Source organism: Rhinolophus hipposideros (assembly GCF_964194185.1).
Source record: "Rhinolophus hipposideros genome assembly, chromosome: 16".
NCBI classification, from domain to species: domain Eukaryota; kingdom Metazoa; phylum Chordata; class Mammalia; order Chiroptera; family Rhinolophidae; genus Rhinolophus; species Rhinolophus hipposideros.
In genome coordinates, this window is record NC_138062.1 from 25,449,421 (window position 1) to 25,463,578 (window position 14,158).

Below are 14,158 nucleotides of genomic sequence, written 5' to 3' on the forward strand. Positions count from 1 at the left end.
TGCAATTTAAATATTGGTTTAAAATCATTCAAATAGAATGGATAAGATAACTTTTTTACTTTACAATGCCCTATGACTTTGAATGGTGTGGGAAGAGAAGTTCTGAAAACAACACCCTTAAGAACTGCAGAGAGGAGCTTTTATCAGGAGCTCTCTTGTCCTGATGTACTGAATGTCCCTGACATACTGAATGTCCCTTTACGGTTTCTTGTCCCTTGGTGTATCCTTATAGGAATTTTAAAACTCACAGAGCTATTTTAAAGATAAAAAAAAACACCCATATAACTTTATTTTTTAAAGCACTAATATATCTCAGTTACATTTAACTACAGTACAAAGAATAAGAAAATAGCACCTGGTAATTTTTTCGGTTGTAAAGAATCTTCTTTATCTTCCTTGTTTTTCCTTCACTTCACTAAACAAACAAACAAAAAACGCAAATGCTCTCACTTCCACTCTTTCAGCCTACTGGGTCACAAGGGGCCTGATTTTCATGCGAACAGCCCTGAGGGAATAATCTGCTCCTCTGAAGGGGCCCCAGATCACTCCATTTTCAATCTCATAAGGACTGTTATTCCTTGGGTCATAGAAGCCCCCAAGGTAATAGATGCCATTGAGGTTGGCCGCTTGGCAGTTATTGTACCACCAGCCTCCTCCATAGACTTCCGCACAGTTCTCTTCCCACTGGTCTGCATCCCGGTCAAAGGTGCTAAACTGCATGCCAGCATGAGAAGTGTACTCTGTCCCTTCCTCTACAGAACCCTCAATCAGAGCGTCACCCGCAGTGCCCTCATAGGAGGAAACCTGCAGGGCATAGCCTTCTGCCTCAGAGCCTACCCTCAAGCGATATTCTGCGTAAACCTGGTTCCCAGCCCAGTCCTCTAATTCAATCCGAAGGACAGAGCCCCTCAGGGTTAGTAAGTGGAGGTATTCGTTGCCTAGCCAGAATTCTCCTTCCCCCTTGTCATCCAGGCTGCCGAAACCTCTCTTGTAGTCTTGCCACGTCCGGTTAAAATTCAGTGATCCATTCATTCTTTGCTGGATCAAAAGCCATCCTCCCAAACCGGTTTCTTGATCGCAATAAACAGAAAAAATCTTACTGGATCCCGGTAGCTTGATATTGAATATGCCACTTTGGGCACCTGAAGGATGTGTTTGGAGGACATCATCACAGTCTAAAAAAAAAATTAAGCTGGTTGGAAGAAGTTACTGTCATTCAACTTTACAAAGATAGGTATGGCCCAGATTAAATGAAGGCAGATTCTGGTTTCCTTTCCCTTCCTCTCCTTCCTTCCTTCCTTCCTTCCTTCCTTCCTTCCTTCCTTCCTTCCTTCCTTCCTTCCTTCCTTCCTACTTTCCATCCCTTCTTCCTTCCTTCCCTCCATGAAGAAAGGATGCACTTAACACTGGAATGAAACGTATGCAAGTGATTGGCATTTAACACCTACAAATTGCAAAGGGGATTTTCTTCAATGGATTTGGAATTTTACTTGCATGTACTGATTAATAACAAGTAACCAGCAAAGATAACTAAGCATTTTTTGGTATTAATATAGCTTGTTTTTAACCTGATCTCAATTTCAACTGAGATCCACTCTAAAAATATTATCAATACATTGGGTGACAATTCCAACAACGCACATTTTGAACGGTAAAAGAATTTGATTAAACAAACTCAAAATCGAGTTTTAGAGGGATTCATTCATTCATTTAACACACATTTATTGAGTGGTGACCCTCTGCACTGTTAGGCATTTGAGAATACAGAGATGAGCACAATGAACGAAGTCCTTGCCCCCATGGAACTTACAGTCTTGCACAAAAAGAAACGAAAAAAAAAACCCCTGTAATTTTAATAAAGCATGATAGAGGGCTCGGAAAGAAGTGCAAGGTGCTATGAGAGCACATTGCAAGAATAATGAACTTAGTCTAGGGGGTCAGGGAAGGCTTCCCCAAAGGAGAAGTGCCAATACCTCTGGCAGGGCGAGCTTTAGCACGACTTTTCTTGGTGGTATGCGCTTCTCTGATGTCAAGATGTGCATCACTTCCAGCCTCCTCGCCCATTCTATAGATCTTGCTTTCGTATGTGGAGTCTCCTTTTCTGGAAGTCATGCTACTGGTTACAATTTTGCTGTGCCTTGAAGTTTTACCCCCGGAAGGGAGCTCAGGTACACCATAGTGGTGAGAGCTGATGTCCCTGTCAGATGCTGAGCCCATAGACTGGGTCCTACTGTCAGACTCCCCGAACGCAGAGAATGCTTTTCCAGTTGAGTCCAGGCCAAAGAAAGCAGCATCATCAGGGTGTCTATGACGGAAATCATCTAGGCTACCCCGGCCGGACAAAGTATGGAACAAGTCTAAATCAGGTGTGCCACCACAGTCAGAGCCATCTTCAGAATTTACCACTTGTTTGGTCACTTGTCTGCGACCATCAGCATCTACAATAGTCTTAGTAATGGTTTTAGAACATGAATGACGACTGGATGTTGGGCTACCAGAGATGACCTTCTCATCAGCAATCAGAAGTTCTTTACTTCCCTCAGAAGATACCAGTTTACCTGTTGGGTACTCTTTTTTTGTCCCTAGACTTGTACTTCCTGAAACCTCTTCAAATGTGCCCCAGTCTGGGTTGGTAGGCCTGGTGTTTCCATGCCCTGAGCTCTCTGGCCTAAAATTTCCAGGCCCAGCACCACCAGGTCTAGAGCTCCCAGGTTTCCGATTTCCAGTACTACCAGGTCCGGGGTTCCTGGGGTGCTCAGGTGCTGATCCTGTTCCGTGAGATGCGGAGTCTCCTCGAACATTTCCAGCAGGACCAGACTTCTCTAATACCATTTTGGTCTGCTGCATTTCCGTTAGTGTTTTCCACTCTGGAGAGGCCTTCTGAAGCTGACTCTTGAACTCTCTGGGAACCAACTCTGAAGCGGGCTTCATTTTTAACACTGGTAAGTACTGCCTATCTCTAACGGGAAGTAAATCTTTGGCAATGACCTGTTCAAGTTGCTTCTGCTGCTCCTCATAGTCCACTAGATCTATCTCACGTGATATAGCCCTACTGCATGACCCTTTGCAAGATCGGATCTTAATATCAATGTCCACCTAGAGAGATGGAGAGAAAGATAAAGAAAAAAGGTAGATGCAAGTAAGTAAATGGTGTCTATTGGGTTCTTAGTAGTTAACTTATTTATCTCTTGGACACTGTTTTCATTTCCTGGACTTGAAGACCTACCAACCAACGTTTTATTTTCTATTTATGCAGTGTCCTTAGGAGAAGAGATATTGGGGATTGTAAGGTTAGCCAGGAGATGCAATAGGAACTATTTGGATTTAACTTAGAACAGATCAAGAGTAAATTGCCATTCCCTCTGAAAGGAAATACTAGTGAAGTGATCTCCTGTGAGATTGAGACTGAAGACTCAGAGGCATGGCAGTGTCAAAGCTTTGCATAAGACCAGAAAAGGTTGAATACATGCTTTTGAAATAGACTATGTGCCCTGGGAAAATTCACTTACTGTCTAGGAGCTTTTTTCTTCATCTATTGAGTGGGGTTCCTAATACCTATACTGTAGGTAGACAATGGCTATATAACACTTTGCTCTATTGCCTTCCTTTCCCCTGCTATTCAAAAATAAGGAAATCTGGTGACAGAGCCACATACTTCCTTACCTCCAGTCGTTTCATATCTACCAGCTGATTCCTGACATTTTTCTGCAGAAGCTGGATATGCTGTACTTGTTCTGTGACTTTGCGCTTCAAGACCTCAATTCTGTTTCTCAGATCTTCTGACACTTGGCTATATATATTATCATTGTCTAAAACAGAAAATGTGGATATTGAAGTAGCTGCTGAGTGATTTGCATGTAATAGCCAGCAAAAGAAGGAAACTTACTCATAATTATTCCCATTTTATATTGATAATAGTTTTTTCTATGGGCATTTAATTTGTGAGTTTTAAATCTATGAGGCATTTGAATTTTGGTCAATGTTATATCCTGCAATCATCCATGGATGTCAATTAAAGTGTCCTACTAGAAATTAGTAATCCAAATAAAGGCAGAGGAAGAACTATTTTTGGAATTTTAAAGGTGTAATTAGGAAATAAAATAATCAGTGTGATCACATTCCTATTATCTCATCACATCCTTTATCACGGAACTTGAATATGTTCTTAGATGTTTTAAATGAGGTTTTCTTCCTATCTATACATTTGAAATCGTTCCTAAGATTTTTTTTTTTAAGTCAACAGGACCATTCACTTTCCAGTTACTGTTGTACCATTGACTTTAAATTAGTCAAGTGTCTCCTGAAGATCTAACGCAGGGGTGTCCAAACTGTGGTCCACAATCCATTGTTAATTGGCCCACAGCAAATTCCAAAAATATATTTAGTTTACTTAAATAAACCAGGTGAGGCAATACATACTTCACCTAGAGTGAGTGGCCTGGCTGTTTGTGTATTTTACCGCATATGGCCTTTGGTAAAAAACGTTGAAAAAAGTTTGGACACCCCTGATCTAAAGGGTCAAATGAGTCTTCAGGAACTGGGACCTCACTAAATTTGCTGCCCATGTCCAGAGCAAACCCAGTGATTCCTGGTTCTAATGAGACCTAGCCCTCGTCCTGTGAGAAAGCTATAATATGGTTTTATATTTTAAATTAAAAAAAAACACAAAAAACTATATAATCAGCTTAGTGGAGTCTGTGGGTTGAACTCCTAGTTCTATCACATGATAGCTTTGTGTCTTTATGCAAGTCCCTTGCCCTCTCAGTTTCCTCCTCTGTAACAAAATATGTCTGCTGTGAAACAAAAATATCTACTCAAAAGGTTGGGCCTACCTTATTTTTAGTATACACTCTTGAAAAAGAAAACACTTGAATTCTAGCCTTCAATCCAAAATTCTGATTTACAGTGTGATCTTCAATAATTCTAAGATGATGTTTTTTGTTTTTACATTATTAAAATAACAAAATTACTAGGCCCTCCTTAAAAATTTAGGGATATCATAAAAGCATGTGTCTCTACACTAAGTGCTTTGGAATAAAATTGCAGTTGCTATATGAAGATACTATATTTATTTAGAATTTTTGATGTTGTTTCTTCTGTTGTGTACTATAAAGTCAAAGCATCAAGTACGTAATACTTACGATTACCGCTGGCAAAATTCCCTCTCAAAAGTTCCATTATATTTCTGGTCAATGAACTAGAGTCCTTATTGTTCTTCTGATATTCAAATAGTGAATTTTTGAGTTTATTTATTCTGTTGGTAAAATCTTGATTGACTTCATCAATCAACCCTTTCATCCTGCAGCCAGAAGGGCATTTTTGGTTCTGAAAGTGAAGAGAAAAAATAATTACATTAAGGGTCTATCTCTTGGCTCCAGTACAATTATGAAGGTTTTCTTGCTGCTCCCATTGCTTTCTTCCCCAACCTCTTCAGATTATCTATTGATTTAAAAGTCGTTTGAAAGGGCTAAACTGCGATCATAGGGAAATTCTGGAAAGAGGGCCCATTTAACCATAAATTAGGCCCAGTGAAACCTTGAAGCCTATTAATCAGGTTCTAGTATCCACCTGCATATGGAATTAAAAGCCAATCTCTTAATCCCACTAATGACCCAGAGATTTGAAAGTAATTTAAACAGTGCTCTTAGGACTAGGTTCCTTTCCATTTGTCTTCTTTAATTTGACCTGTAAGGAGCTATTTGATTTTTTTCCATTGAAAACGTTTTCTGTGACCTAACTGGTCAGGCTGTGTGCACTTCTAGCCCAACAAAGAAGGACTGTGTCGTTCCCCAAGCCCACTGCTCACCCAGTCGTCATCAGAGCAGAAGGGCCAGTCTCTCTCTCTGCAGGCAGATTGCTGTCTTTCCACGAGTCTGGGGCCACGCACACCTCCTCCTTCAGCTAGAAATTCACCTTCTTGGGTCTCTCCAGACTTTAAAGATTAACAGAAGAGAACAACATTAAGCAGATAAAGAGACACTGGCATGCTTGTCAAACTCAAAGAAGATGGCCTCTTCCAAAGATTAACAGCACCAGCTTTGGGGCCACTATAAACTTCAGGTTTCTCATCCTTTGGATGCATATCCTAAGACCCATTTTATGAAGTTGTGAGAATTGAAAGAGATAAAGGGTACACATTTCTTAACCGTGTTTGACACTAAACAAGCATTTAACAAATGGTAGGCCTTTTAAAGTTTCCATTATAGAAGAAAAATTATTTGAATCCACAAAATGAGTTAAAATTTATCTTTTAATTTTCATTGATATCTGGAGATAGAAAGATAATTGAAAAAAATCAAAGAATCCTTTCTCCTATAATTCCTGTTTCAGTAGGGAAAAGCCTACACTATCTTTGCTTAAAGTCTGTCCTTTAAGTTTCTACGATGGCCTTATGGGTCCATAATTTGAGCAAGTATATACTAAGAACACAAATGTGTCCAGTTCAGACTCAGAAAAGCTTTTTAGTTTGCTCACTCATGTAATGGCATCTTTTTAACTGAAATGAGGAAAAGTAAACTGAAAGAAAAAATAATGGTCTATGACTGACAACTCTTTTGAACACCTTACAATTAGATCTGTTGAGATCTATGGGGTGAAATAAGATAAAAATATTCTTCCAACAAGATTTTATATTCTAATAAATCAATGTGGGTTTTAGATTTTGGCTATTTTTATTTTGTGTCACCAACTATGAAGATTTTTGCTGACTATTTTAATCTCAGAAAGTTTATTTTTATAATTAATTAACATTTGTTGTCTCATTTAAAAAAAAAAAACACCAAGTAATAATAATAGTAATTCTAGCAATCAAAAACAATTTATCTAAAGGAACAAGTATAATCTATTTGTCTAAGAAATAAAATTATAAATTCAAACATACTTCACAATTAAATGGCGTAACAAAAAAACAAGCAAAAATTAAATACGTATTTATGCCAGTAACAGGGAGAAATAACTGAAAATTATGCCTTATCCAAAATATCATCTTAACAAATGATGTTAGTTTTATTTCCCTTAAAAATGTTTAGTTATTATTTTATTATGAGAGAGAAAATTAAGTTAGAAGTTCTCTTTAGTTTTCTTCTGCTCTGGTATTAGGAATTATGAGTGGTGGAGGGAAAGAAATAAACTGAAATAATTCACAGACTGGATGTAACTGACTTTTTAAAACATATTTATCATGTTTTTATATTTATATTTATCAAGATCAAAAATTTATTTTATATAGAGTGAATGTTGACCATCTAAACAGGACAAAGGTAATGATTAATCCCATCTCCTGCAGATTTAAATGGGATGGGACCTGGGAGTGGAGACAATCCTCCTTTCTTTCAGCTGGATTGCTGCTCATGAATTTGATACATTTATATTTATTAAGATCAAAAGCCTTATTGAATTAAGTTTCTCTTCTTTCCTGTAGGTTTCTGGAGTCAAACTTTAGGAATCAATGCCATACTTAGTAATTAGCTTAAAAGAATACAATTGCTTCCCAAAAAAGCACATGGGTTTATCAATTAATCTCTTCTGACTTTGCTATGTAATGTGTTTGCAAAGACAACTAATTTGCTTTTTATTTGTCTTAAAAGAAACACAAAAACAACCTTTCAGAAAAAACCGTATTAAACTACTGTTCTGCTTATTATGGGCAAATATCAAGAATTTCCAAAACTCTCACCATGCAAATGTTTCGTTCTGTTAGCTAGCATTAACTATCTCGAGGCTTTATAGCAACAAAGATGGCAAAGACTTTTTACCTTAAAAAAAAATGTTGTAAGACCGAGTTACAGATATTAAAACTTCCTCTGTGAATTTATACACTTTGGTCCGGGTAAGTCTACCCCTTAGGGTCATATTACCCTGTATTCTTGAGGTGTCAGGCCCATCTAAGAACTGGCCTGCAGGGCCCAGAGCTTAGAAAGCTAACAGTGTATGAAGACATATATAAGACTGACTCAGACAGTCAAGCTCTTTGTGGAATAAACACCAGCGAGAAAGAAAGAAGAGAAAATAAAGAGGACCATACCCAAACTGTTCCCACCACACTCAGGACCAAGCAGAAGATCCTCATGGAAAACATCTTTTCTGTGGGTGGGGCTGGCTCATGAGCAGCAATCCAGCTGCAAGAAAGGAGGATTGTCTCCACTTCCAGGTCCCATCCCATTTAAATCTGCAGGAGATGGGATTAATCATTACCTTTGTCCTGTTTAGATGGTCAACATTCACTCTACATTCCTTGCTCCTTCTCCAAGGTTGGTGTTCCAGAAGTTCTTGCTCAATTCGCCCACGCTTGTTTGCTTCCAATAAGCTGTTGCAAAGAAAGCAGCAGTTTGGGGAAGATCCCACATTCCAGGAACAAGGTGACTTTGGAAATCCAAAGGTGAACATAGAAGAAAAGACCTAGACTTGCGTACCTGAAGGAATATGGAGAGAGGCTGACGCAGGCTAGCGGTAGCCCACTGTACAGCAGAGATTTGACACATGACATTGCACTTCATGTAGGAATTATGGTTGAATAATCGGACTTTTAAAAAATGGCTGTGTTGATAGTCTGCCCTTGATGACCCTCTAAAAGCTTAACTTGAACGAATTATTTTCCTCTATCCAAAATGGTTAAGACAGCAGCCCCTGGATCCAATCATCCCAGCTACAATCGCAGCCACATCATTTCCCAGTTTTGTGCTTTTGGATGCATTGCTTTACCTCTTTATGCCTCAGATTCCTCATTTGTAAAATGGGGATAATGATAACCTACCACACATTTTTATGAAGAATACATAAATTAAGCCTTGTAAAGCCCTCAGAGTAATGATTGCCACATATTAAGTACAGTACTCAGTAAGTGTTAACAATTATTAGAGAACATAAAGTGCCGTGAAAAACACCATTTCTCTCCATTTCTTGGACATGGTAATTTACTTTCCATTCTCTTTATAGCCATAGCAAAACTTTTCTTGGCTAAGAATTGCCATCTTCAGCAAATAAAAAACCAGGATGCCCACTTAGACTTGAATTTCAGGTAAACAACAAATACATTTTATTGTAAGTATGTCCCATGCAAAACTAAAACTTCTTTTTTTTTGTTTTTGGTTTACCTGAAACGCCTGTTTCACCGGGCATACTGTAATTTGCCTATGAATTTTACCTTGCCTCCAATTCTGTTTCCTGTGTGGTCAATCCTGATTATAGTAATAGCTAATATTTATTGAGTATTTACTAAGTGCTGAGCACTTTGCCAGACACCTTACGTAGTATCTGACTTCCTCTCTCCAAATAGAAACAATGTCTTGTTCTTCCATACTTCTTTAGGCCATGTACCATTTGCGCACTTAGCATTATTGGAGTGTTGTCCATCTCCTCCACTAGATCATAAACTTGAGAATTGACATATTTTATTGGTCTTTATATTCTCCCCAAAAGGTGTGGACTCTCACTGAGCAAGAAAGCACAAGTGGGTTCCACTGTTGTGAAGCTGACCTGCTGCCTACTCAGACTCCATAGGTAAGTGAAGCTTGCTGTAAATGGATGAAAGCCCCGGTACGAGGCAGAGCCCTCCTTCACGGCTTGATTTATGGAAGGTTTTTTTGTCTCATCAAGCTCACTCTTGATGTGGTTTTCTTGGATATCTCAAGGCAGCTCAGAGGGAGCCCTAGAGCTCCATCCAGGTTCAGGAGGGCAATGAATCCATTGTAAGCTGGGTCACATTCATCTACAACAGCCGAACTGGTGAAATGTCAGGCATGGATAGGAATTCAAGGCTTCTCTTCCTGAGATGTTTTTCTCTGCCCACAGGAAACTCCCTTCTTGGGAGGTGAAATTGTTTATGGAAGAAGTCCCCAGAGAGTAACCTGGTGGGCTTCAGGTGACTTTGTTTGATGTAATCTGATTGAAAGCAAGTTAACAGTAAACAGCTTTACTGAATCCCGCTACTCTGGTATCATATCAGGGCATGTGCAAGGTACCACCTGAGGGCGTCCTCCTTGCTGTTCCACGGTTCCCTCAAGTATCCACACATCTCATTCCTGTACTTCAGCCAGGGCTCTGCTCAGATGGCACTTTCTCAGGGAGGCCTTCTTTGACCCCGCTACCCTAGTAGCAGGCACCTTCAGATACTATTACATTAGTCTGACTTTGCTTTTCTTCAGAGTACTTTATCACTGCTGATAATATATATTTGGGAAGTTATTTATTTTTTCATGTGTCCTCCCACACTAAGCTTCATGAAGCCAAGGCATATTGCCAGTCCAATGCCAGGCATAGAGCAAGTACTAATAAGTATTTGTTGGAGGAATGAAAGGCTGTCATGATGGCAGCATAGTTTGGCAGAAGGATAATGGGCTTTGCAGAGAGAGCGATACCTGTATTCTAGCTAAGTGATGTGGACATACTAATTCTCTGAACTAGTTTGCTTATCTGTAAAATAGAGGTGACAGTATTTATTTTGCAGGATTGCTGTGATGGCTATATAAAAGTATATACAACATGTTGGATATACACATTACAAGCCTGAGAAATGGTGGCTTTTATTGTTCTTAGAATGTCCTAATGCCTCAAAATAGAAAGCTCCCCTGGTAGCTCTCCAGTGGCAGAATTCCCTGACTAGGCACTTTGGGGGTCGGGGGGCACTCATTTCGCCTGGTACCACGAGGCTGAGCTCTCCACCCTTTGAATAAGCTGCATTATCAACTATGGAGAATTAGGTTTTATTTAGACAGAAAACTATGCTGATGAAATGGCAACAAAGAATATGAGGAGTATCACTTTTTTAAAAAGCACGATACAATAAGGACATCTTTGCAAATGGAAAAATGGAAAAAATAATTTGAGAAATTTCCAGTTTCTTAAACCCTTCGTAATGAGAAGGATGTTTCATTTATTTATCCTTTTGAAATTAATATAATGTTCCACAAATGATAAATATTTAGATGCTTGGGTTCACACATTTGTTATGCCATCACATCTGGCAGAAAAGTTTTTATTTGTATGCTGTATAACGTGTGTAAAAAGAATAGAAATTTTATAGCTGTAGTTATATTTCAGTTTTAAACTGTATCTACACATCAAAATCTACACATGAAGAATAAAATACACAGCCAGTCACTCTAAATATTTGCCATTTTGTAAACATACCTTAAAAATACAAACAAAACAAAAACAAAACAAAAAACTCTCAGCTTTCTTTTGAATGAGGTATTTGTCCTTTCCTGGAATACATCCCAGGGAAATAGAGGAACATCCTTTTCTTGACCAATTGACTAAATTTATTGAATTTTTAGAGCAGTTTACTGCCTAATCCATTTGTTTAGATGTAGCAACGGTTTATAGTATGTCTACTTTTTGTCAGTTCTCATGCTATGTTCTTAAATAGAAAGGTAATTAATGGACAATCTTGTACCTTCAACTTGCTTACAGTTGGTGAGGAAATCAAATACACATGAAGCTAAGAAGTTAAACCATATAAAATTGACATTTATGTAGATTAAAATGATAAATATCTGAAATTTCATATGGTTAAATCTAATACAAAACAATGGGAAAAATTGCAGAGGTATATTCAAAGAACAGAGAAGAGAGTGATATATCAGTTCTGCATTGCTTTGCGTAAAATGTTCCTTAAGAGATCAGATTTAATTCGGGCCTACAAATGCAAGATGTTTTTGAGAAATACTCATTGTGTCTTTTAGCATAAAAATCTATATGAATCTGTACATTTATTATTGTTTTAATAACAAGGAGATAATGGTACTTGGACAGGAAATATTTTATTAAGTGCACAATTGGAAAGTACTCACATTAATGTCTAAATTTTGAAAAGCCTGAATAATAAAAATGTAGGAGATTCTGGTACTTAAAATACCCTTTCCGGGCCTTTGCCTCAGGTTTTTACAACAGCCACTGCCTCTAGAGGATTAACTGGATAATATTGGCAAGGCTACTTGCTTTGTCTGTCCGATTTTCTCTACTTGTCTTCTGCTTTACAACGGTGTTGTAAAAAAGTTTGTTATTAACCATGCTGCTTACTGTGAAAGGAGAGTACATTGGTATGATGATCTAGGCAAGAATAATTAATGGGACTTCTATTTTTAGAACTCATCAACACCCTGAGTCCAGATGGCTTTCCTGGAAGTGTTAGCTGAAGAGAGAAAATGAGAATTTCCTAAAATACACAGAAATGATTCCAAAATGCACTTATGGAAGTGAGGAGGGAAAAAAAGAACTTTTTAAAATCTTGCTTCATGCTGTCACACCGTATTTCTCTTCAATCTCCTTATTCAGAAAAGAAAGCTACTTTATTTCTTATCATTGAATTGTCTCCAAATTAATGACTATGTAACTGAATAATTTTTTAGTGTTTTTGGAATTAAATTCTATAATGTTCCAATGATATAATAATCATTCTTTTTTGTTGACTTTATATGTAATTTTCATAGTCTTTTACTTAAGCACTTTTCTTTATAAAGATTTTATTGAGGAAGGGGAACAAGACTTTATTGGGGAACAGTGTGTACTTCCAGGACTTTTTTTTTCCCCAAGTCAAGTTGTTGTCCTTTCGATCTTAGTTGTGGAGGGTGCCGTTCAGCTTCAAGTTGTTGTCCTTTTAGTCTTAGTTGTGGAGGGCGCAGCTCAGCTCCAGGTCCAGTTGCTAATTGCAGGGGGTGTAGCCCACCATCCCTTGCGGGACTCAAGGAGTTGAACCAGCAACCTTGTGGTTGAGAGTCCACTGGCCCATGTGGGAATCGAACCGGCAGCCTTTGGAGTTAGGAGCATGGAGCTCCAACTTCCTGAGCCACCGGGCCAGCTCTACTTAGGCACTTTTAATCAAGCTTCTATTAAGTAATTATGAGTGTGTGTGTATATGTATATGTGATATGTGTGTAATATGTATATGTGTGAAAGAGAGTGATAGAGATAGATAGATAGATAGATAGATAGATAGATAGATAGATAGATAGATAGATATGAAAGTGAGGTTCCTGAGTTTTCCCCACTACTTTATTTCTTTCCTTTTTAACTGTCTTATTGATTAAATAATTCAATTCTCAAGATAAATTAACTTTACCTATAATGTGCTTTACTAAGTTTTACTAGATTTATCCAATTTTTTACATTGAACATACATTAAAGTATAAATGCTATCTTTAAAAAGTAAAACCATTATTTAGATGAATAATCAATTGATGTATTAATATGAACACCATGGATTCATTCTAACATCACACACTATAACATCCATTGTATTTGTCAAACTTCTCTGCTGGTTTCATTGTAGTTCTACTAAAGATTAGCAAATGGATCTATCAGTTGGCACCAACGTAAGAAGATCTGGGGAAATGGAATCTGTAAAGTACTTAGGCTTTCCACAGTAAGGAATTACATGAAAAGTATGAGGCAATATAATTACCCAGATCCATTTAACTCTCTGATTCTTAGTGGAACCTATTTTTAATGGGCTGTTCTATAGTAAAATGAAAGCCTCTGGCCGAAGACATTTGGGTAAAATTTTTCTTAGGTAAAATTCAACAAAAAGTTATTGAGAACAGCAGTGTAGAAAACCAAACTGAGGGACATTTTACAAAATACTTGATCAGTAATTTACTCATCTATACATTCAAAATCGAAATTCAAACACGAAACAAGAAACAATTAAGAAACTTACCAAAGCTCACTAAGGAGATGAGACAACTAAATGCAATGTATGCTGGATGGGATCCTGCAACAGAAAAAGGACACTAGTGTAAACACTGGTGAAATCTGAATAAAATATGGAAGTTAGAAAATAGTGACTATTAGAATTGATTTCTTAGTTTTGACAAATCATGATAAAGTAAGATGCTAGCAGAGGAAATTGGGTAACAAGTATAGGGAACTCTCTGAAGTATGTTTTAAAATTTTTTTGTAAATGAGAAAAGCAATCGAAAATGAAAAGGTAATTTAAAAATAAGTGCAAAAAATTATTAATATAATTTTAAGATTTTATTTCCAAACTTTTATTTTGGATTCAAATCTCATACAGAAATACCAATCTTAACAGCAAAAACCAATTCAGTTTTGTTTTTGTTTAATTTCTATCTCTGGGGCAATTTCATATGTGATCTTATTTGACCCTTATCACAGCTTTGTGAAGTAAGGAGAGCAGATTAGGAGGGAAAACATTTCCAGT

The 14,158-nt window shown here is 37.6% G+C and overlaps 1 protein-coding gene across 1 annotated transcript; it reads right to left on the reverse strand.

Moving 5' to 3' along the window:
• Window positions 1-259: 259 nt before the first annotated feature.
• On the reverse strand, window positions 260-8,077 carry FGA (fibrinogen alpha chain; the record flags this gene model as incomplete). The annotated part of the gene is made up of 6 exons (XM_081076807.1): window positions 260-1,175; window positions 1,974-3,096; window positions 3,664-3,809; window positions 5,142-5,325; window positions 5,807-5,932; window positions 8,024-8,077. 6 exons carry the CDS (start codon window positions 8,075-8,077, stop codon window positions 466-468), a joined length of 2,343 nt encoding a protein of 780 aa, XP_080932933.1. The 3' UTR covers window positions 260-465.
• Window positions 8,078-14,158: the final 6,081 nt, after the last annotated feature.